Below are 24,201 nucleotides of genomic sequence, written 5' to 3' on the forward strand. Positions count from 1 at the left end.
AGCAAGAGGCCTTAGGATGTGCTGGATCTCACATTCATGTTTCAGAAGAACACAAGGGGAAAGGACTGAGCCAAGGTCACACAGCTGGCCTGGTCCGATACTGCTCTGCACCCCCAGGCCTTGCTCCCCACCAGCTGAAGCCAAGCCCTTCTGTCTGTGCCGTTGTGGGTAGACACCGGCTCGACCATCTTCTTCTGGCCGCTGAGATCCACCTGGGGCCTGGCCATAGGTCTGCAGGGTGTGGTTCTGCCTGGGTCCCCTCCTACCCGTCTGGCTGCTCCAGGTCACCCCCACTCACTCTAGGGGTACCCGGGTTCTGCTCCCTCGGAACCCGCCCCCCCCCCCCGCCGAGAGATGGCACAGGAGGGTGTGGAGCGGAACCCTCCATGTCTGCACTTTATCATTTGAAGCCCTTCATCCCTCCCCTATCTTGTGACTGCTCCCCAAAGGCTCCCCAAGCCATCCCTCATCTCTGCGCCTGATGGAAGCATCTTCCACCACCCATTTCTGCTTGGGTTGGCTCTTCCGCTAGACCATGAGCTCCTGTAGAGTGGGCTCTGCTGACCCCCAGCACCAGGCACAGGGAGCCTGGCACATAGTAGGTGCTTCATCAATTCTTGTTTGCTGACTGACCGACCGTCGGTCACCACTTGGATCTGGACAAATCCCTTCTGGTCTCTGAACCTTGGTTTCCCCATTGACAAACAGAGGGCAGTGATGCGGATAAAGAGCTGGGAGGCTGGAGGAGATAAAGGGGTGTGTGGTGCATTTGGAAGCACTCTGGGAATTCCAGCTGAGGTCTGGCCAGAGTGGAAGTGACCTTTGGGACACGCTTGGAAGGAAATCGGGGTTCTGAGTTGCAGAGGCAAGGAAGGAGTGCGTTTGGACTGGGGGCTGGTGGCCCTCATCGTGGGCCAATAGCCACCATGTCTTCCTGCCCTGCCTCTTTGGTGCAGACCAGAATGGCCAGTGCCAGCCGTGCTGGTCCCCAGGGGCCTTTGGGGCTGGAGCAGGGATGGCTGGCAATGGCCCCTCCTGCTCACATCGGGCCCTCTGTCCTCCCATCCCCCTCTCTATACAGACTGCCCTGGGATGTGGGACAACATCACATGCTGGCGGCCGGCCATCGTGGGACAAGTGGTGGAGGTCGCCTGCCCCGAGCTCTTCCAGATTGCCAATGAAGGTACGGACGCCTGCCTGTCCCCCTTTGTCTGAGCCCATCGCTGTGAGTGCTGAAGAAGGGAGAGAGCCAAAGAGGACCCAGGGCTGATCCTTCCCAGGGCTCCCCTCCCCCGGGGCTGGAGCATGGGTGGGGTCATAGGGGGCAAAAACATTTGAGGGGGAGGCAGCCCAGTGGACAGTCTGACTGCGGGGACGGCCTCGCGGAGAGTGAGACTGCAGCCTCATCCTTTTGGGGGGAGGACCTGAGGCACAAGGAGCAAGGACAGTGTCACCACTACGGGGAGGAGGCAGCCCCCCACCACAGCTCAGCGAGTGTTAGGTACATCTCTGCCCTCCAGGGCTCCCCAGATGAGAGCCAGGGCCAGGCTTGTGAGGAATAGAATAGAAATACTATCTGGAGAGTTGCCAGAGACCTAAGCCGGTCTGAGGTCAGGAGGGACTCCTCAGTGAGGACATCGGAGGATGTCCCGCAGGCCCAGGACGCCCTTACTGCCCAGTCTGATGCTGCCCCCTTGTGATCATTCCTGTCCTAGCTCAGGGACATTCCCTTCCCAGCACAGATCTGAGCCATCCAGCAGCGAGGGGCTCACAGGGCATGGGATGCCACCCAAGTAGCCTGGGTGAATCCCGGTTCCCATCTTTTTTTTGCGGGGCAATGAGGGTTAGGTGACTTGCCCAGGGTCACAAAGCTAGTAAATGTCGAGTGTGTGAGGCTGGATTTGAACTCAGGTCCTCCTGAATCCAGGGCCGGTGCTTTATCCACTGCACCCCCTAGCTGTCCCCCAGCTCCCATCTTGAGTAACCCCAGACCTCTTTGCAGTGGTCAAACCCAGGAGCATCTCATCCATTCAGGTGGCACCCTTTCATGATCTGCCATCATCCCAAGTCACCCTAAGTGGGTTGGCTAAAGCTGTCCTGAGCTTCTCCCCACTAGGATCCAACATGGTTCTAGAAACACGAACATTATTACTAAGGCAAGAGAAAGACTTGAAAGGGCAGACCCCAGAGAATCATACACAAATTGACTGAGAAGATCAATAGCTTTCGTAAAGCTTTCTTTGTGTGGTCTTTTAATTAATGTGACAAACATCTGTTCTGTGCATGACCCAAGGAGGAACTTAGTCACAGACACTGTGATCAGACTGCACTTACTAGGGCGGAATGCTTCTGCCAACTTTCTCTGCCCTGTTGGCCAGAAGTCACTACTGTGCTAATGACATGGGGTTCCTGTTGCTTTGTTCAAGAAGGTCCCCATAGTCTGGCTCCTTGGCAACAATTCCGGGCATGAGCCCCGGTACATATCTGAAAGAAAGAGACGGCCCCTTTAGGGGCAGCTAGATGGCACAGTGGATAGAGCACCGGCCCTGGAGTCAGGAGTACCTGAGTTCAAATCCGGCCTCAGACACTTAACACTTACTAGCTGTGTGACCCTGGGCAAGTCACTTAACCCCAATTGCCTCACTAAAAAAAAAAAAAAAAAAAAAAAAAAAAAAAAAAAAAAAAGAGACGGCCCCTTTGACAACAGTGAGACCTCTCGCTGATTCGGGTGACCCTGGCTGGACATTGGAGAGGTTTTATGGCTACCATTTCTCTGCCCGGGTGGAGGCTGGGTCTTGGCCTCCCAGCAGAGGCGTTATCATTGGCCCATTTGAGAAGTGCCCAGGAAAAGCCACAGTCTACTGAGGTGCTCAGTCTGACTGGGGAGAAGAGAGCCCCAGAGGTGAAATGGTGCAGGGCGAGGCAGCCTTCCAAGTCTTAGAGGTCACACATTCGTGTGCCAAGACAGTAAAGGCTCACATCTGGGAGGACCATGAGATCCCAGCAGACATGGCTCAGATGGTCACCAGGATGGAAGGGAGAAGAGGGTCAGAGGCTTCCTAGAGGAGGGGGGAGGGCTTGACTGGGGCCTTGAATGACAACCCCAGCAGCTGGCACTTGTGAACACTTCCAGGTCTGCAAACACTTCACATACATTCCTCTGAGATAGGGCCAGAAAATGGAGTTATTCCCATGTGAAGGATGGAGAAACTGAGGCTCATAAACGGCTCCTCTGGTAGTAAATGCCGGATGAAACCCAGGGGTTTCCTGACTCCAGGCTCAGCGCTCTGTGCCTCTGCCAAAGGAGAGCATTTGGAGCAGCCGACAGCTGGGGATATCCAGGGGAAGGGAATGGCCTCTTACTGGGCCCAACTGTCCACAACCTCTCTGTGCATCCCATCATCCAGCATCCACGTGGGTATCCACTCCCAAGTTCAAGGCTCTGCCTGGGCACCCAATGAGATTAGCCACAAAATCTCAGAGCCTGACGAGAGCCCAGGGGCTGCTCTGTGCCTTCCTGTCCAACCAAGGCCATGCGGCCTCTGCTGGACGACCTAGGAGAAGGGGTGGGGGAGCCCACCACCTCCCAGGACAGGTTGGAGGAAGCTGGGAACGGTCCATGGGAGATCAGAATAGACCAGCTGGATCGAGCAGGGAATGGCAAAGACTCTCAAAGGGACAGGGGGGAGGGAAGGAGCTGCTTGGCTTTCACCTCATGTCTTGTCCGTTTTACAGGAGGATTTGACTTTGAGGACAGTGAAGCTCTGAACCCTTCGGGTGAGTAGACAAGCTCCTGCCTGCCTGGCAGCTCAGCCTTCCCCCGGAGGCCTGGAGGGGCGGCCCTGGGGCCGCTCAGTTACACAGGTGCTGGTTTCTGACCAAAGGTCCCACAATGGAGAGAAGTCAGCAGGGGCTCTTGTCCTATCAGTCCCTGTCTTGGTCAGTCGTCCTCCCCAGGGGACCCCTCTAGTCCCCTCCTTCCAGCTCTCTGTGTCCTGTGACCCACATCTTCCTTCCACATGGCCTCCTGCCAAGGTGGGTCGCATCAGACCTCCCTGTCCCCCATAACTGGGACACTGACGTAGGACCCTGGTGACTCAGCACCTCATCGTTCCCTCTGCCTCTCCTCTCCTGCACCTACTCTCGGACCTCGCCACACTCCCAGGTCTTCCCTTCCTGTTCTGACCCATCACCTCTGCTCTGGTCCCATTTTCTCCTTCTCTCTCTGGACCCTGTGGTTGGCTGCCAGGTGAACTTTACCGTCCTTTAGCCAAGAATCCCTGGTCCACGGGTCTTGCCCCCATCCACAGCCGGCCAGTCCTCCTCCTCCCCTCGCCCCAGCCCCTCCTGCTGACTGTGTGTGACAAGCCCACATAACCTCACCTCAGAGAGGCGCTCAAAGCAATCTCTCCACTCTTCCCCACTGGACTGCCTGGGTCACTGCGTACAGCTGCTCTTGCGAATCCCCTCCCATCCCAGCCCTCTCTCAGAAGCCGAGCTGGCTTCCTGCTTTACAGACAAGGTCACAGAATCCTCGAGTTTGAGTGTCGGAATGAGCCCGGGGCCCTCAGAACGGCCTGTCACAGCTCTCTCCTGTGCCTTGTTCATCTGATCCACCCCTCAGACTCCATCCTCCCAGCTTCCCTCGGACCCCAGACCTCCCACAGGAAGCCTTTGCTCATCCTCCTCATCTTGGCGCCCTCCCTCCATAGATGCTCTCCGATGTGCCCTGCCCACAGCTCGCTTGCACCGAGTGTCTGTCTGTTGTCTCCCACATGGGCCCATAAGCTCCTCAGCGGCAGGGACTGGCTTTTGCCTCTTTGTATGCCAGGGCTGAGCCCAGTGCTGGGCACATGGGAAGGGCTGAATCACTTAGTATTCATGGGATTTGACTTGCTGTACTGGAGCCCAGGAAGACCACTGAAGTGGACTCGGAGGACCTGGGTGTGAATCCTGGCCAGACACTTGATTAAATGAGGGAATTTGGTCCAGGTGGGTTCTGAGGTTCTTGTCGCCCCAATCTAGGATTTCCTGAATGTCCCTTGGCCATGCTGAGCTCAGCGCATCCAGAAAGGGGCCTTCTTTCTCCCCAAATCCCCTCTGCCAGACTTCTCACCACCCTCCTCACCTCCCCCCAGGCACCCACATCCTCCTTGGTGATTTCTTCTCCTCAGTTACAAGTCTGAGTAATTGATCCACTCCTCGCCATTGTCCCCTCTCACCGAACTTGGCAATTACCTCTTATTTGACTTCCCTCCCCTCTCCAATTCATCTTTCCATTGATCAGTCGGCCAGCAAGCATTTCTGAAGCACCCACTGTGTGCCATCTGCTTCAAGTTCCAGATGAGGCACCATCTTCCTCATGAAACTCCTCCAACCAAGGGGCAGCTGGGTGGCGCAGTGGATAAAGTACCAGCCCTGGAGTCAGGAGGACCTGAGTTCAAATCCTGACTCAGACACGTGACACTTACTAGCTGTGTGACCCTGGGCACTCACTGCACCACAAAAAAACCCAACAACAACAGCAACAAGAAACTCCTCCAACCATTTGCCCTTCCAACCACCTTAGGATCGGCTTTTTATAATGATATCATTCGATTGAACGGACATATTAAGAGTCACAAACATCCTGGGCTAGAATTTCTCTAGGAGCCCTGAGTGGAATTAGAGACCATGTCTGTAGGCTCCCTGAGGGTAGGGGCCTGCTTCATTTCTGGTATCTCCTGCAGCCACCTGGCACTGAGCTTGGCTTCCTCCTGCCCTACCTCCTCCTTCCACGGCCCGCTTCCCCCACTCCATCTTCTCTGGACGCTTTCCCCAAGCTTCTGGGTCAAGTGCTTGCTGCCCGCAGACAAGAGCTTTGGTGCCGGAAGGAGTGTGCCAGACAGTGCTGTGTTAGGGCGACTCTGGGGTAAACGCCTCAGTAAGGTGCCCCTGCCCCATCCACTATCTGGTTTATAAGGCTCAGATTTCCTACGGGGTTTTCTGAAAGTGAGACTCACCTGTCAGGATGAAGCCTCCTTGAGGGAAGGGAAGAGCTGCTTACAGTGGGTCTCTGGGATTGGGGGAGGGGCGCATGACAGGAGAAAGAGGTCCGTCCCCCACCTCCCCTCTCCCACTCCAGGCTCCACATTCCCAGGGGCTGAAGTCTGAGCCTCCAAAGAATCTCGAGCTCCCTGTTGCTAGAAATTGTGTCTGATGTTTGGACCCCAAAGCTTTAAGTCTCCCAGGACTGGCACTTTGGGTTAAGAATAAGTCTAGAGAATTGCCCATTTTTACCAGCCAAGAGCCCGCATGAGCCGCTGAGGCAAAACCTGGAGGAAGGGGGTTATGTGTCAGCTCAGGCCGTGTCGTGTAGAACAATTCTACATGGGGGGAAACTGAGGAACCATCAGATCTGTGGTTGGGACAAATCACAGATGTTCTTGAGGTACCCTCAGAAGAGCTAAAAGGCAAGGATGAGACATGTGCGCACACAGGCATGAGCGTCCCCTTGGGTGCAGGGAGGGAGGGTCCCCAATGGATCCCCCATCAGGGACAAAGAGCACAGTGCATCTGACACCCACACCCAGATCAGAAATGGGTCCTCAAAAGTACAAGAATGTCTAACCCCCCAGAACAAGCCAGAAGAGCGCAGGGAATGAAGCCGTCGAAAGGCCTGTCTTAGAGCAGTCCCAGGATGGCGGCTTGATGCGGGCTGAGCCTGGGGGGCTCCCAGAAAGAGGGGACCTTGCCCAACCAGCTCCTCCCAGACCCTGGAGGAGAAAGGTGGAGACCAAGGTCTGTCTCTGGCTCTCGGCTCCCCTCGAGACTCCCCCACTGGCTCCACTCTAGGAATGGAGATGGATTCTTTCCCTCTGGGCTTCCAGGCCTTCCATTCAAGCAAACCCAGCATTGTAGGAAAGGTGGGGATGTCAAAGATCACCCAGGCCAAGAGATGGGCAGTGACCCTCGGGGCCCACGGTCACCCGGGAGGTGATGGTCAAAGCTGGGCAGAGCTGCACCCCAGAATTTCTGCCATGCCACTCCCGAAGAGCCCAACCTCGTCAATCCTTGTTATTGTCTTCTTGCCTTCAGATACCGGCATAGTGAGCAGGAACTGCACTGAGGACGGCTGGTCTGAGCCCTTCCCCCACTACTTTGATGCCTGTGGATTCGATGATGACTATCTTGAGGGGGGCGGGAACCAGGTAGGTGGAGAACCCCAGGTCCCAGTGGTCCCCTGGGGGAAAAAGGAAGTGCCTTTCTTGCCACCAATCATGAAGGACAGACCAGTTCTCTCCCTCTCTTCCTCCCTCCCTCCCCCCTGTCTTTCCTCTCTCTCTTCCTTTCTTTCCCTCCCCTTTCTCTCTTCTTCCCTCCTTTTCTCTGTCTGTCTCTCCTTTCGCCCCCTTCCTCCCTCTCTCCCCTGTCTTCCCCCCTCTCCCTCCCTTTCCCTTTCCCTTTCCCTCTCGCTCCCTCCCCCTTCCTCCCTCCTTCTCTCTCCCTCTCTCCCTCTCTTCCTCCCTCCCTCCCTCCCTCTCTCTCTCTCTCTCTCTCTCTCTCTCTCTCTCTCTCTCTCTCTCTCTCTCTCTCTCCCTCCCTCCCTCCCTCCCTCTCCCTTCCTCCCTCCCTCTCCCTCTCCCACCCCTCTCGTTTCTCTGTCACTTTGTCTCTGTCTTTCCCTCCCTTGCACACATACACAACTGCCCAATCACTGAATGGCCTCAGCTAGTGGCTAATAGACCTTCCTATCTTCTGGGCTAATGAACCATGCTTGAATGAATGGCCATTGACAAAGAATTGGTCTGAAGCCCCCCTCCCACTAGAGAACTCACAAGCCCAACTCAGAGTATCAGGAGCATCATCGCACCTGGCCCAGAGGGCTATGTGGTAGAAAGCTGTCAGAGAGATGGCATCCCCTCTGTGTCCTGGGCACCATCCATGCCCCCTGTGCCCTGGGCGCTGCCTGCATGGGGTCCTCTTTGGGAGGAGGGTGAAGGGGAGCTCAGGACTGAATACATAGCATGCCCTTCCTGCTACCCCAGAAAGGAAGGTGCATGCCAACGGAGCAGGAAGGCGGCGGGTGTTCCCTGGCCTTGCCTGGGGCTGAGCTTCTGTGTGTGTGTGTGTGTGTGTGTGTGTGTGCGCACGCGTGTGTGTGTGTGTGTGTGTGCGTGTGTCTGTGTGTCTGTATGTGTGTGTCTGTGTGTGTGTGCGTGTGCGTGTGCAGGATTACTACTACCTGTCGGTGAAGGCGCTCTACACGGTGGGCTACAGCACCTCCTTGGTCTCTCTCACCACTGCCATGGTCATCCTGTGCCGCTTCCGGTGAGTGCCCTTGGCCTCCTTCAGGATGGGTTGGGCCCCAGACACACCTTAGCCTTCCGCTGTGCGCATTTGATCCTCTCTCACCATGGGAGGAAGGACTGCTAGCATCCCAGTTTTACAAATGAGGGAGTTGAGGTTGAGAGACAGGAAATGACTTGCCCAGTGTCACAGAGCAGACAAGGGTTAGCAATCACCGCGCCTGTTTATTAATGACTGTGCCAGGAACTGGGCTCCTTAGGAAGTGTTGGGGGCAGGATTCAAACTCAGGACATCTTGATCCCAAGTGCCCCCGATGCCTCTTGTGCCAGGCCACATGCCACTCCCAAGGTTCCAGATGCCCCCTCCCACCCCCAGGGTATCTGCACCCGTGATCTCTGTAAGATTGAGCAACCAGCCACCCTTCCCTGGGCCTCCAGGGACTTCCTGTTCCTTTCCCCTCTGTGCTCAAGGTAGGGGGAGATTCTCCAGAGCAGCTGACCCCAAGGGCTGAGAGCAGGCATTCTCACAGGGAGCTGCCAGCTTCCTGTTCCCACTGCAAATGTTGCTCTAGACTGGTCTGACCCCACACTGGGACAGCTCCAAGCCTCCAAGCCTGGGGCCCAAAGCCCCCTCTGCACCCAGAGTCGGGGAAACCCCTCCTAGGGCTCAGGGGCCACAGACCTGGGGAGCGGGGTGGAGGAGGGACCTGCACAAGGGCCTCCCGGGGAGGGGGAGGGGGCATCCTGACAATGGCTTGTCCCTGCACAAGGGTGTGGTGAAATCTCTGGAAGCGGGAGAGGACCAAAGCACAACATTATGGGCATGTCTAGACTGGCCAGTGCCCTGTTGTGCAGGGACAAGCCATCTCTGGCCCAAAGGAGCCCCCGGTGCCTCCCGGTTGTCCTGGGATGTAAAGTCTCTGGGCTCCAAGGCTCCCTGTGACCTGCCATGGCCAGAGGATGCCTGAGAAGGGGCTCCCGGTTCTGTGGACTTTCCCGGGGAGCAGCCAGGTCTCGCCTACCTTGGGTCGCCTAGTGAAGGAATGGAGGCCAGCAGACAGCGGCAGACTGGGCCGGGAATCAGTCTCCACGTCCAGCTGCCCCCAGCATCTGTAGCATCCCCTCCCCCTGGTCCCATCCGACTGGACCTAGACCGTAACCTTTATCCAGTTACCCTGAAGAGGTTGGAACAAAGCCAGGGAGCCTGCTGTGGGGCTCCCAGAGTGACCGACAGTGAGTGGACAAGCGCCCTTCTCCACCCCTCTGCCTGCGTCCATCCGGGACGGCACTGAGGGGCCTGAGCCTACCACCCAATGGGAGCAGACACCAGTTTCTGGGGCTGAAAGGATGGGTATTTCACATGCGTCCAGTGGTCTTTGTCACTCGGTGTAGTGGAACGAGACTCAGATCCAGAGCTGGACGTAACCTCGGTCAGCCCATTTTACAGATGAGGAAACTGAGACCCACCCAAGGAGGAGAAAGGACAGTCCAGGTCACCCAGGCTGTGGACGGCCAATGGGGGCGCTCTGACCCACGCTGGGCAGAGCTGTCTCTGACCAGGCAGCGCCTGTGAATGAAGGACAAAATGGGGCCGATCAAGAATGGATTTCTTCCAGTCTTTGGGCCTGGTGTGTCCCAGTCCCTGAGGCTGGGGCGCTGGGGCGGCTGGGGCTAGTTAAGTCCATCTGGGACGGGAAGGTCCGAGTCCTGTCTTGACCAGCTGAGAGATGCATCTTCAAACCCAGCCGGAGGCTGAGCGGCAGCCCAGATGGGGACCTAGAGTCGGAGGGAAACACCCAGAAGCTGCTCCTGGCGCCAAGACCCCAGACCCAGGGGGGTGGGCATATGTGCCCCGACCTCCACAGAGGCACCCCAGGACATCGGCTCTGTCCAATTAACAGGAGCTCACATTTAAATGAGCCTTTGAGGTTTGTGAAGCGCTGTTCAGGTATTATTGTATTTGATCTTTACCATAGAGAGAGTCCATTGTCACCCCCACTTTACAGATGAGAAAATTGATGCCAACTGAGGGTAAGCAACTTGCCCAGAGTCATCCAACTGGAATATGTCTGAGGCAGGTTTTGAATTCAGGTCTTCCTGACTCCAATACCAGCACCGCACCACTTACTTCCTGATAATCATGACTGGGGTCCAGGATCACAGAGGTTTGAGAGTAGGAGGGGCTTCAGGGGCCCCTGAGTCTAGCCTATGCCTGAGCAAGAGTCTTCTCTGCCACCCTCTGACCAAGGGCGTCCAGCCTTTGGGCCAGCAGAGCCCTCCAGGGAAGGCAGAGCTTCCCACTGCTCTGAATTTGCCTCCATTCCCTTCAGCCCTGCTCCTGGCTCTGCCCCCTGGGGCCACGGGCGGCCCTCGGTACTTCTATGACATGAGAAGCCCGCTTGGTCTTCCCGGGACCCTCTCTCAAACTGCCTGCCACCCAGGCCCCCCTCGGTGACCAGAAACACGAGCAGCGTCCACCGAGGTGGTATACGGCAGAATCACAGAGACTTCACTGGATTGGGGGGCAGGGGCCACTCCTTCACTGAGTGTGAGAGACATAGCCCTGAAGACGGGGGCTGAAGAGAGGTGAACCCCACCTGGCAGGCGATGAGTCCAGACGTGGGGAAATGACAACTGCCACAGTCATATCAGGAAAGCCTGAGGCCTCACACCTGGAGGGCCCGGGGTCAGGAGAGCCAGACCGGGCTCTGGCGCCTGGCGCAAGGGGCTTCAGAGGTCGCCTGTGGCCGAGGTCACAGACATCACAAAGTCGCCTCTGGGTGTGGTGGAGCCTAAGACAGATTCGGCAGAGACTCGCCTACAACTGAGTCAGGGCAGGCTTAGGGGCCCTTGGAGGCTCAGGGTCCCGGGCTCTTCCTAGGGTCTCCATGGCTCCAGAAGGACCCCAGGGTCCACAGTGTCTCTCGTGTGGTGGGTGGGTTCCAAGGAGAGAGGCACTTCCAAGAGGAGCTCGGAGTGTGGAGATGAGGCAGGGGGTCCCCAAGGACACGTCCACAGGGGATGGTGAGGCAGGATGCTCAGGCAGGGGCACAGTGTGAGCACAGGGGGCTCCCAGACTCCATGATGCGCTGTGCCCCCTTCTCCCCCACCCAGGAAGCTGCACTGTACCCGGAATTTCATCCACATGAATCTCTTCGTCTCCTTCATCTTGCGGGCAATATCAGTCTTCATCAAGGACTGGATCCTGTACCCGGAGCAAGACAACAATCACTGCTTCCTCTCCACAGTGAGTGGGGGCCGGGGCCTAGGGGAGGGAAGTTCCGGGTCCAGCCCAGGCCCAGCCAGCCAGGAGCCTGCCGGGGGAAGAGAAGGAGCTGGGGCTCCTTCCAAAGGGAGACCCCGCAGAGACCGAGGGGGCTGGGCGAGGCCTGGGGCCCAGCAAGTGCAGCCCCTCGCCTCCCGCAGTGCGGTTCAGGCCCAGGTGGCCTGAGAGGAAGTGCCTCTACCCCCCCCCCCAGGTGGAGTGCAAAGCAGTGATGGTCTTCTTCCACTACTGCGTCATGGCCAACTACTTCTGGCTCTTCATCGAAGGGCTCTACCTCTTCACCCTCCTGGTGGAGACCTTCTTCCCAGAGCGGAGGTACTTCTACTGGTATAGCATCATCGGCTGGGGTAGGTAGGGGCATGGGGAGGGAGAGGGGAGGGGGGGGAGAGAGAGGGGGGAGGGGAGGGGAGGGGGGAGAGGGGAGGGAGAGGGGAGGGGAGGGAGAGGGGAGGGGGAGAAGGGAGAGAAGGAAGAAGGGAAGAAGGAGGGAGGGAGAGAAGAAGAGATGAGAGGGGAAGGAAGGAGGAGGAGAGGGAGAGGATAAGGGAGGGAGGGAGGGAGGGGAATGGGAAGAGGAAGGGGAGGGAGGGAGAGAGGGGAGGGGGAGAGGGGGAGAGGGGAGGGACAGAGAAGGAACAGGAGGAGGGGCCTAGGAGGGACTGCAGGCCATAAAGAGAGTGGGCCCTGCGTGGGGTCCGGAGCTCACAAGCCCTTCTCTGTCCTTGGCTCTGTCCCCACAGGCACACCAACCATCTGTGTGACGAGCTGGGCCGTGCTGAGGATTCACTTCGATGACAGTGGGTAGGTGTGCCTCTATCCCAATAGCAGGTAGAAGGCATCGCCCTTGGCCATAGCCTGAGCCCTCCCCTGGTCACTCACTAGCCCCAGTGCCCCAACCTCCAGGCCGCAGTGTGGGGCTGTCAACAGGCCTCAGAAACAGCTTGGCCTCTGCAGCCTGGGCCTCTCTCCCACCTAGACCTGCTTCCCACCAGCTCGAGCCCCCCACCCCCCCCAGCCTTATTAATAATAATAAACTCGGATCCAGAAGGAGCCAAGAAACACGGGGAACGTCCTGGAGAGTTTGAGCCGCTAAGCCCATGGACCTTGGGAGAGAGTGGCAGATGTTAGGTCCGGACAGAGGGAGGCCACAAGGACTGGAGGCTAGCCTAGAACTGGGGACCTGAAGCTTCCTCTCTCTGGGCCTCTGAAGAGACTTGTCTGCCCCTGTTTCCTCTTTGAAGCTACTTCAGGGGAGCCGCTGAGCACCCCGAGGGTGGAGGGGTGCATAAGGGCCCAGGGAGAGAGCCTCCCAGAGAGGGACAATCCTTCCTCCTGCCCCTCCCAGGGTGGTAGCTCATCATAACTACTGGGCTCTGTCTTAGTCTTTCCGTCACCGTGTCTCTGTCTCTCTCTGTTTCTGTCTCTCCGTGTCACTGTCTCTGTCTGCCTGCCTGTCTGCCTGTCTGTCTGTCTGTCTGTCTGTCTCTAGCTGCTGGGACACAAATAACAACACCGCCCTGTGGTGGGTCATCAAAGGCCCAGTGGTGGGCTCCATAATGGTGAGTGATTTCAAAGGAGAGCAGGCTGGGAGCTGGGGGGTGGGATAGGGAGTGGCAGGGCCAGGGGAAGAGCACATGCCCGTCCTGGCCAGACAGTGAGCCCTATCGTGCCCTGCTCTTTGTCCAGTGGCTGCCCCACCACGGACTAGATTCTCTCCCCATTGGGGGAAAGTCCCCTAGACGTTGCCCTGCGTCTGGCTGTGCAGTAGGAAACACTTCATTTGGTCCCCTGGGCACTGATGAAGCACCTGCCAGGTACCAGGCACCAGTGCTCATGCTGGAAAGACTGGGGAGGGGGTCAGCGGGGGCACACCTAAGCCAGTGGCCAGAGTGAGCATTTGTGTAGGGCTTCCCAAAGGTTCTCCCATTTGATCATCACAACGACTCTAGGAGGTAGGTCCTGTGATTACCCCCTTTTTACAGTTGAGGAAACAGAGACAGGAAAAGGTTATGTGACTTGGCCAGGATGACACAGCTAGTGAATGTCTGGGGCTGCATTTGAACTGAGGACTCTAGCTCCAGGATTTGGTGCACAGTGGCGCCCCCTGGAGGCCTTTCCCAAGGAACCTCAGGGAGGGGGTCGAATGGAGGGATCAGGGAAGGCCTTTTGTAGGAAGGACCCTTGAACCAATCCTTGAAGGGAGGTAGGGAGGAGAAGGGAGAGCACCCCAACAGTCTGAGCAAGGCGTGGAGACCCGAGAGATGCAGTGCTGAGTTTGGGGATCAAGCAAGGCGTGTCTGCCCTTTCCATCTGAGCCAGCAGACAAAACCCACAGACACCATTATTCAGCTAAGTCATTGGTGCTGAACAGTGCTTCAGAGACTTGGAGCTTAGAACAGGGTCTCACCTATCAGGAATTTTATCAAGGTCAAGTGAATGAATAAGTGAGTGAATAAATGTATGAGTTAATGAATGAATGAACAAATGAATGAGTGAATAAGTGAGCAGATTAATGAATAAATGAATATGTGAGTGAATAAGTGAGTGAATAAGTGAGTGAATGCATAAATATGTGAATGAATAAATATGAGTGAGTGGATGAATATGTGAGTGAATAAGTGACCAAATGAGCCCACTGTGGCAGACTACAACATCCAAGGCAGGCCTCCCAGAGGAGGAGGTGGATAGGGCTTGGAGAGGCCGGGGGGCAGGGGGTGGGAGGCCTGGGGTTTGGCAGAGGATGCACAGTCAGGGTCCCAACAGCATCCCCAGGTACCAAGGATTGAGGCTGGAGTTCCCTCTTCTCTTCCCTCTTCCTCCTAACAGAGACCAGGCTCAGTGGGACCCCGAGAGCAGACAGGGACAAAGCAGTGCTCCCTCTGGGGCTGGTCTCTTCCCTTGGCCACTGACGTCTCTCCTGGAGGGTGAGACTGGGCGGCCTCTGAGGCTCCTTCCCACTCTAGCTTGTTGTTCAGCTCCTGCTGTGTGCTGGGGGCCCAGTGACTGGAAGGAAGGAGGCCCTGCCCTCAGGGAGCAGACAGATACAACAGGTGCCCCAGTGAGGGGGAGCACAAGTGGAAGGACGAGCACAGGCCCCCCCGGAGGAGGGAGCTCCAGTGATGGGCTGGGAAGGAAGCCAAGGGCTCTCATTGGAGGGGGGAGCACTTTCTAGGCATCGGGAGCCCTTTGAGCAAAAGCACAAAGTTGACTCAGTTCTCTATGTATTTGAGAAATGAAGCCCTTACTTCTCTTCTGCATAGATCTGACAGGTAAATTATTCCTTGCTGTCCTTTGTGCTTACGGCGTCTCCCTTTATGACTAAATCACATACCCATTTTGACCTTATCTTGATACATGGTGTGAGATGTTGGTCCATGCCTAGTTTCTGCCATACTGTTTTCCCAGCAGTTTTTGTCAAATAGTGAGTTCTTGTCCCAAAAGTTTGGGTTTGGGGTTTATCAAACACTAGATTACTGTGGGCATTGACTGCTGTGTCTTGTGCACCTAACCCATTCCACTGGCCACCACTCTATTTCTTAGCCAGTACCAGATTGTTTTAATGTTACCGCTTTGTCATACAGTTTGAGATCTGGTGCCGCTAGACCTTGGTGCATCTTTCTGTAAAATGAGGCCTCCCTCCTCCAACAAAGCTGACTTCTAACCCTGCTTTTCTATATGCTGAGTGGGACCTCCTTGGGAGGGAAGCCCTCCCCAAGGGAGAATGACAGTTAATCCACATCTATTGAGAGTCGGCTGTGTGTCAGGCCTCCTGTGCTAGATGCTGAGGATACAAAAGTAAAAGGGAAACAGGCCCTCCCTCAGAGAGCTTAAATTCTACTGGGGAGACGGCAGCCCGTACATAAATGTGTACGAATACAAGCTAGCTGGAGGGGGGGGAAGGGAGGGTCAGCCTGAGAAAAGATATGGAAGTAGGAGATGGGGCATCATTAGTGAGCAATTGTAGGTTGTGTAAAGGGCTGGGACGGGGGCCAGGGCCAGAGCATTTGGTTCAGAGGGAACCACTGGAGCTGACTGAGCAGGCCTGCCCTTTGGGGGACAAATGAGCTGGAGTGAGAAGCAGAGCAGAGATGATGAGGACGACTGGGGTGGAGAGTGTGGAGTGAAGAGAGCAGAGGAGAGAGGAGGAGAGCAGGTGCACCCATGGTGGATAGTGGGGGGCCGTCTGTAAGCATGGTGTCAGGCCACTGGAGAGGGATGGTCCTGGGGTGACTAGGCGGGGGGTGGGGCCCTTGACAATAATGGATATTCAGAAGAGGGGAGAACATGCTGTTTGGGTCCTGTCTGGACTGCTCGACAGATGTTGGGGGTGTAGGACCAGAGGCCATGAGAGAGGTCTGGTCTGGGAATCATTTGCACAGAGATGGTGACTGGGAGAAAACAGATCCATTTTAGATCCATTTCTATAGGAAAGAGAGTGTAGGGAGGGCCCCAGACAGCCTTGGGGACCCAACATTAAAACAAATGCACTTCAAGAGGCTGAGCGGCCCGCGGCTTCTGCCATTCTCTCTTCTCAGATAAACTTCATCCTCTTCATTGGCATCATTGTCATCCTGGTGCAGAAGCTCCAGTCCCCGGACATCGGAGGCAACGAATCAAGCATCTACCTGTGAGTAGCAGGCCTGTGCCAGGCCCTGCACCCCTCTGCCCCGGCCACTCTGAAGTGTACACATAGGAAAAAGGGGCACACAGTGAGGGGAACGGGGACGGGCTGCCCTTGGCGCTGCCAGGCACCGGGGTGCAGAACCCAAGAGAGCCAATCCGCAGCCTCTCCGGCAAAGAGGCTCATGGTAGGTAGGGGATGTTCTTCTGCCATTCCCCCGGGGTGAGGAGGGCAAGGTTTGCTCGGCTTCATCTGTGTGGGGGAAGACTGGTGGATGCCCCTACTCCTGGGTCCCGGGGAAAGCTCCTGCCCCCTCTGATCCCCTGAGATGCCCCGCTCCCTGCAGCTGCCTCCAGGCTCTCTGACAGCTTCACCTTTAGGAAGAGGGAGTCCTCCCCTGACCCCAGGGATACAGCGTTGCCCCAGCCCTGCCCCAACTTGGGGTTTGCCTTCATCTCTGGGCAACAGCCCCTCCCCATTCGTGGCCAAGCTCATGGATGGCATATTGCAAGGGTTCTTTTCCTCTGGAGTCTCGTTCTTAAGGTCACCCATCTCAGGATTGGGAGGGACCTCAGCAGCCATCTCATCTGACCTGTCCTTGAACGAGAATCCTCTCCAGAACATTGCTCGCCAGCAGGCGTGGGGTCTCTAGTCTCAGAGCAAAGTGACAGGGTTTTCATCTCCTTGCAAAATAGCCTGGTCCACTTTGGACGGCTCTGGTTGTCAAGAAGAAGCCAAAGGCATCTCTCTCCAATGTTCGAGGACTGGACTCCCCTTGTTCCTTGTTCTGCCTTCTGAGGCTAAGGGAAAACATTCTGCCACCCTTGACAATTCCATGAGGTTCAAGAGTGCCCACATCAGCTCTCCTCTCCCTGCCAACCATCCCCAGTCCTTTCCAAAGATCTCAGAATGCCCTGTTCTCCCTGTCCCCTCCCTTCTTGGCTGCCTTCCTCCGGATCCTCTCATCCTTCCAGGAAAGACCCCAGTCCTTCTGACAGGCTCCCTTGGGATCCCTGAGCATGAGGCTTCTCTTGTTGCTCCAGCCAGTCCCCTGAGCTCCAGGCCAGCATCATCAAGCACCACCTGGATGGCCCACTGGCTTCTTGAAGATGACCATCTCAGCTGAGCTCACTGTTACACGTACACACATGCATGCACACACACATAGGCACACATGCACACATGTGCACTCACACACATGCACATGCACAGTGCATATCACACACTCACTCACACACATGCACACCCACACAGAGGCACAATGCACACACGTGCACTCATGCACATGCATGCACATGCACACACACACACACACACACTCACACATACTCCCCTGTCATTCCTCCAAACTTCCCCATTTTCTGGCCAGCCTATCATCTAGGACTGACCCAGAAATCAGAAGTCCCGAGTTCGAATCCTGCCTCTCATGCTTCTTTACTTGTGTGACCTCGCTTTGGGACTCAGTTTTCTTATCCAAGAAGTGGGGCTTTGACCTCAGAAGACTAATCCAGGTTGATCCCATCATCTTGTGGCCCCTCCCTCCCCCACGTTCCCAGCAGGCTCATCCTCACCTCTGACTCTTCCTTCTCCCTCTGCCCCCACACCTAATCAGCCTGCAGGGCTCTCGCCTCCTACCTCCCCACCCCCTCTCCTATGCTCCCCCTTATTTGCAGTCATACTAAGGCCTCTGCCTTCATCCAGATGCATGTCATGTCTCCCCCAGACTGTTGCTGTGGCCTCCTAATTGGTCTCTCTGTCTGGTCTTCCCCAGGGCTTACACAGTCTCTGGCAAGAAATAAATGCTGGTGTGCATGTGTGTGAGTGCGCACTCCCTGTGGCCGATGAAGTAAAACGCCACCTCCTTGGATGGCAGTATTGATAACTGAGTGATCCTAGTAATAATTCAGGTCACAGATCTGGAACTGGAAGGGACTCCAAAGGTCATCAAATAGCCTCTTCATCTTACAGATGAGAAAACTGAGGCCCAGGGAGCTAAGGGAATTAATTGTCCAAGGTCACAAAGGTAGGAAAAAGGCAGAGAGACAGAGAGAGATGAAGAAAAAGAGATAGAAAGACATAGATAGAGGAAAGATAGAAAGACAGAGAGAGAGAGATGGAGAGAGAGAAATGGGGTAGAGAGACAAAGAGAAGGGGAGAGAGATAGAGAGACAGATAGAGGAGAGATAGAGAGAAAAACAGAGAGATGGAGTAAAGAGAGACAGAGATGGACAAAGATAGAGAAGGGAGAGAAAGATAGAAAGACAGAGATAGAGAAATGAAGAAAGATGGGGTATAGAAAGAATGAGACATAGACAAAGATACAGAAGGGGAGAGAGAAAGACAGAGATAGAGGAAAGATAGAAAGACAGAGAGAGAGAGATGGAGAGAGAAATGGGGTAGAAAGAGAGACAAAGAGAAGGGGAGAGAGATAGAGAGACAGATAGAGGAGAGATAGAGAGAAAACAGAGAGATGAAGGGAGATGGAGTAAAGAGAGACAGAAATGGACAAAGATAGAGAAGGGGAGAGAGAAAGACAGAGATAGAGGAAAGATAGAAAGACAGGGATAGAGAGGGATGGAGAGAGATGGGTAGGGAGAAGAAGAGGCAGACAGACAAAGATAAAGAAGGGGAGAGAAATTCAGAGTTAGAGAGGTGAAGAGAGAGATGGGATAGAGAGACAAAGATAGAGAAGGGGAAACAGATAGAGAGACAGAGGAGAGATAGAGAGAAAAACAGATATGGACAGAGAGAGACGAAGAGAGAAAGGGCAGAGACAGAGAGAGGAAAAAATTTGAACCCAGGTTGTCAGGCTCCAGTCATTGCTTTTTCCCACTGTACCACACTTCCCTGTCCTATGTTTGTCCAGTTGATTTTTTGAACCCAAGTGTGAGACTTTGCATTTATTCCTATTAACTTTCATTTTATTAGATTCATTCTATTCTTCCATCCTGTTGAGATATTTCTGGATCCCAATTCTGTCATTTGTCCTGTTGGCTCTTGCCCCTGACTTTGGGTCATCTTTAGACTTGAATGCCATATATTCCTTTGTCCAAGTTGGGGATAAAAATGTTAACCAGCACAAAACCAAACATAGACCCCTGAAAGCCTCCACCGGAGACCCCCAGTCCTCCTGCTGGAGTCAAGACCAGTCATGGTTACCTCTATGGGTGTCTTGATGTCTTTAAATGCTGTTTTCCTCATGTGGCTGTGGCCTTTGCACACTGTTCTTCTGGCCCAGATCACTTCACCCTGTATCAGCCCATCGAAGTCTTCCCAAGTTTCTCTCATTTCTTCATCTTCATTATTGATCATGGTGGCACATTCATGTGCATCACCAATCCCCAAGGTACTGCTGCCAGGGATCCTTCTGTGGTGAGGTCCCCTTCCCTCTGCTTTGTCCTCTGTGGTACAGATGGCCTGGGGTGGCATGGATCTCACCCAGTGGACAGATGAATAACCTCTCCATAGAACCCTGAGCAGCTCTTTGGGCCCCTCACCCATAGCCAGAGTCTCCTGCTTCTTCTTATCTCTCCTCCATCCAGACCTCCCTCCTCTTGGGAATCCTCCTGATCATGATGTGACACAGCTTTCATCTCTCCCCTCGCCAGCTCAGAAAATTCAAGAAATGGTCTCTCCTGCCTTGTCTTCTTGAAGGATCTGGGGCTGGCCAAACTTCCCAGTCCAGGGAGCCTAGAGAGGCTGCAGGAGGGATCCACAGAATGTTGGGAACTCAATAAATAACAAGCCCCTTCATTCCGTGTAGAAAGACATGCTTTTGGCCAATGACCCCTCCCTGAACTTTAAGACTTGCAGAAAGTCCCACTCTCTGCACCTGTGCCCAGGAAGGGCAACAGGTCAGAAGAGAGAGGTGTGGCTTCTTCAGACATTTGGCTCCAGTAGCCTGAAGAGGGTTGTCTCAGAGGGTCCCTCAGACTTCAGACCAAGTTCTACTTCCAACTCAACAAGCTTGGATTAAGCCCCTACTCATAGCTAAACCCTGGAGATCCAAAGACAAAAATAAAGCAGTCCCTGCCCTCAAGGGGCTTACACTCTCCCATGAGAATCTTACGTTCTTGCCCATTCATGGAGAAAGGGAGAACTCAAGAACTCAGAAGACAAACCTGGCTTGCTCCCAGTTCTTAGGGTCTTGGGGAGGCAGCAGGACCAGCAGCTCTGCCCCACCTGGTAAACTATATACATTGAGATGGTCTGCCTAGGAGCTCTTCCTTCTGGAAGCCTTCTGCCTCCCCTTGCTTACAAAACAAAGCACACTGTCCACCCCCCTCCTCACCCTTGGCATAGTGGGTCTGGGATGCTACACCACTGGGGAAGGGCACAGAACAAAAACTCAGTTTGCTCACAGCTGTTTTTCCTATGTGTATAATGAGAGAGAATGTGTGTGTGTGTGTGAGGGGGGGGAGAGGGGAGAGAAAGGGAGAGAGGGGGGAGAGAGAGACACACACAGAGACAGAGAGAGAGAGAGAGAGAGAGAGAGAGAGAGAGAGAGAGAGAGAGAGAGGGAGAGGGAGACAGAGAGAGAAAGAGAGACAGACAGACAGACAGACAGAGAGAGAGAGAGAGAGACAGACAGACAGAGAGAGAGAGAAAGAAAGAGAGAGAGAGAGAGAGAGAGAGAGAGAGAGAGAGAGAGAGAGAGAGAGAGAGAGAAAGAGAGAGAGAGAGAGAGAGAGAGAGAGAGAGAGAGAGAGTTGCTGCACTCATTGCCATTTTCTTCCCCATGTGGTGGTGGTGTTTGAGCCAACTCACCCCAAACCTGCTCAGCATTTATGTACATGTTATGAATCAAGGCATCCTCTCCCTGGGCTCAGGGAGGCTCTCGAGGTGGGGGGAGTTCACAGGGCCTTGGAGGCAATCCCCGGCCTCTGGGCAGTTGAAAGCACCCAGGGTCTCTAAGGAGAGAGACCACTCCTTACCTCAGCTGTCCCTTCCTAGGTTTGAGCCTGTCCCCTCCCCAGAGTCATATAGTTCTTCCTTACTTCTGATTAGGCCCCTTCATTGATGCTGGTCTATCTCATCTGGTCTGGCCCCCTGGGGCCAAAGAGAGCAGCTGCCCTGGGTCTCCATGAGCACTTACATGAGGCCAGCTTAGGGATCCTTCTCTGCTCCAGGCTAGGCCAGGCCAAGCAGGTTTGCTACTGTCTGGGGGCCTCAGCCTGGTCTCCTCCCTATCTGACCCCCCACCCCATGGATATCTAATCCTGAGGGTCTTCAGACTTCATCTGCTCAGGGCAGCAGCTCCTTTCAGAATTCACAAAAGGCCCTGCTCTAGAAAGGAGGTTGATGTGTTTAAGAATGTGTGGGATTGACCCTAAGAGGCAGGTGATGGAATGAGTCCAGAGTCAGGGAATTCTGGGACAAATCGCTTCTCCTTTCTGAGTCTCAGTCTCCTATCTGGAAAATGAAGGCAACCCTAACTCATAAGGTGGCTCTGAGCATCAAATGAGATAATCCATCTCAAACCTTTTGCAAGCCTTTGAGGGCTGTGGAAATGTTCCTTAAGAGCCCCCTGAGCTGGTGGAGCTGGCGCCAACATGAGCTCAGACCTTCCTGAGTGACTAGATAAGAGTCGTTAGAATTCATCTATTATTTGTGTGGGGACAGGAAGGGGGCTTGGCAACAAAGCTGCTTCAGTGATGCTCCAAGTGTGGCCAACAGTCCATCTCCTTGCCAGCCTTGGCAGCCACTTCTAATGTGATCAGTAAACACTGTGTTCCTAGAAAGGCAGGTTGCTAAGCTACTCCACTGGGGAGGTCCCAGATCTTCAATGAGTGGGGGTATGGATGCAAGAGCCTCCTCTCCTGAGAGGAAGATGAGGAATGAGGTTTCTGGCAGACCAACAAGCCACCCAAGTGTGTCCTTTCTGTGTCCTTGTGACTCTATCTCTGAATGGAACATGCATGGCTAATGAATTGAGGAAGAGAAGACAGAGAAGGGGAGGAAGAAGAGGAGGAGGAGAGCTAAGGAGGGAGTATGGTGAGACAGCAGAAGTAACTTTAGGTTGTCCCATTGTAAGCCTGGAATTGGGGAGTTCCCTAGAAGGAAGGAGGAATTTCCAGCCTCTTCTGGAAAGATGTTCAGTTCTGGCCATGCTATTAACACCAGCTGTCTGCCCAACTGCTCCTCCCACCCCCTCAGCTCCCTCCAAAGTCAAATTGGAATCTAGACTGAAAAAGGACCTGAAAGATTGGGAAGATCAGTCCAACCAAGTGTTGGAAGCTTCTTTACCTTAGTGGTCAGCTTGAATACTCCAGGGATGAAGAGGCAGCTTATTCTGATGCTGGACAGCTCCAAGTGGTTAGGCAGTTCTTCTGTAAATTGAGCAGAGATTTTCCGCTGAAGGAGGAACTGGGGGAGAGGGTGAGCTTTGCTGAGAAGGTGGAAGGTGAGCTGGGCTGTGAAGGAGACAAGGCAATAGCTGGGTCAGCATAAGCTTTTCCTGATTGGGACTTGGCCTGTCTAGGCTGGGGAGAAGTGACTCATAGCCCAGATCAGTGACCTTGGTGAGAGGTGGGAGGGGAATCTGGGGGCTACACTAGGCTGAGCCATGTCCAAAGGGCTAAAGTGATGGGGGCGGGGAAGCCTCTCCCTTCAGACCTGCCCACAATAGCTCTCTGGTTTTTTCATTTGTTTCCAGAACAAATTTAAATCCTGCCTTCCTTGAGAAATTCCAAGAGGACCCTCTGCCTCTGCCCTCAGACCAACATTCACTCCCTTTGCTGTAGGTTGGTTTCGGCTGCTCAGATTGGTAATGGATTGTCCTCCCTACATGAAGATGGACCCACCTGGGGAGCTGTGTCTCCACCAGTGCGGGTGGGTCTCCATTGAGGCATCTACACTCTCTCTGACCCCTAGACTCAGAGCTGGAGAGGACTTCAGAAGCCATCTAATGCAGCTTGTGCCTGCCCAAGACGTTCACCCCAAACTCTCCCAGTGAGGACTCCCTGAGCCTCTACTTGAAGATGTGGGGCAGCCTGCTTCGCTTTAGAATAGCCCTCACTATTAGGAAATCCTTCCACCTCATCAAGCTTCTGCCCTTGGCTCCTGTTTGGCTTTCTGAGGCCAAGGAGAATGAGGCTAATTATTCTTCTTCCTCATACACTTGAACACACATACTTCCACACATGCTCTTCTTCCACAGATACTTTGGGAGGCTTGGTAATGTGGGTTAAGTGACTTGCCCAGGGTCACAAAGCTAGTAAGTGTCAAGTGTTTGAGGCTGGATTTGAACTCAGGTCCTCCTGAATCCAGGGCTGGTGCTTTGTCCACTGCACCCCCTAGCTGCCCCTCTTCCACAGATATTTGAAGACAGCCCTCTTGGGCCCATTCAGCTTTCTCCTTTCAGACTAAGCACCCCCAGTTCCTTCAAATGATCCTTATCCAGCATATCTTCCAAGTCTCTCATCATTCATTCTAACTGCCCTTTTCTGCCTCATCTCCCGATTCCCAATGTCTTTCCTGAGGCATAGTGTCCAGAAGTGAACTCAGAGTTCAGATGTGGTTGGAAGTGGCAGAGTGCAGGGGTGGGGTGGAGGTGGGGGCAGGTATTACTTCTCTCTCTTGTTCTCCATACTCAGTGGCTCCAAAGGATGCATTTTCTTGGTAACTGTTCACACAGTTCACACATATCAGGCTTGAAATCCACTAAAATCCACAGCTCTTTTTCACTGGGACTCTTATCTGGCCATGCTGCCTCCATTTGGTGCTTGAGAAGTTGATTTTTTTAACCTAGACACAGTACTTTACGTGGCATTTTATCTAGTTCAATTCAGCCCATCCTTCCGGTCTATCCCTGACCCCTCTCTGACCCCCCCACCCCCAGCTTTGTGCACGAAACATAGATAAGCATGCCATCTATGTCTTCATTCAAATTCCTAATTGAAATCCTCAGGTTGCTGAAAGATTCCCGGGACACCCCCCAAGAGACATCCCTCTGAGTAACCCTTACCTCACTCATGACCACTTTGGGGACTGGTTCTTTGGCCAGC

At 54.5% G+C, this 24,201-nt stretch overlaps 1 protein-coding gene across 6 annotated transcripts in view; it reads left to right on the forward strand.

The window, feature by feature from the left end:
• Positions 1–24,201, forward strand: part of ADCYAP1R1 (ADCYAP receptor type I) — an 88,562-nt gene that overhangs the window by 41,718 nt on the left and 22,643 nt on the right. For 5 of the 6 annotated variants that reach the window (XM_043966465.1, XM_043966473.1, XM_043966483.1 and 2 more), the window contains 9 exons: positions 1,082–1,183; positions 3,736–3,777; positions 7,078–7,190; positions 8,213–8,310; positions 11,403–11,535; positions 11,768–11,921; positions 12,315–12,375; positions 13,064–13,133; positions 16,110–16,201. In XM_043966465.1, the coding sequence (XP_043822400.1) occupies positions 1,082–1,183; positions 3,736–3,777; positions 7,078–7,190; positions 8,213–8,310; positions 11,403–11,535; positions 11,768–11,921; positions 12,315–12,375; positions 13,064–13,133; positions 16,110–16,201 (865 nt within the window). Of the gene's footprint in view, positions 1–1,081; positions 1,184–3,735; positions 3,778–7,077; positions 7,191–8,212; positions 8,311–11,402; positions 11,536–11,767; positions 11,922–12,314; positions 12,376–13,063; positions 13,134–16,109; positions 16,202–22,850; positions 22,935–24,201 lie in introns of all 6 variants that reach the window. The other variant, XM_043966457.1, reaches the window with a different exon arrangement.

The sequence above is a fragment of the Dromiciops gliroides genome, chromosome 1 (assembly GCF_019393635.1).
Source record: "Dromiciops gliroides isolate mDroGli1 chromosome 1, mDroGli1.pri, whole genome shotgun sequence".
Classification (NCBI taxonomy): Eukaryota; Metazoa; Chordata; class Mammalia; order Microbiotheria; family Microbiotheriidae; genus Dromiciops; species Dromiciops gliroides.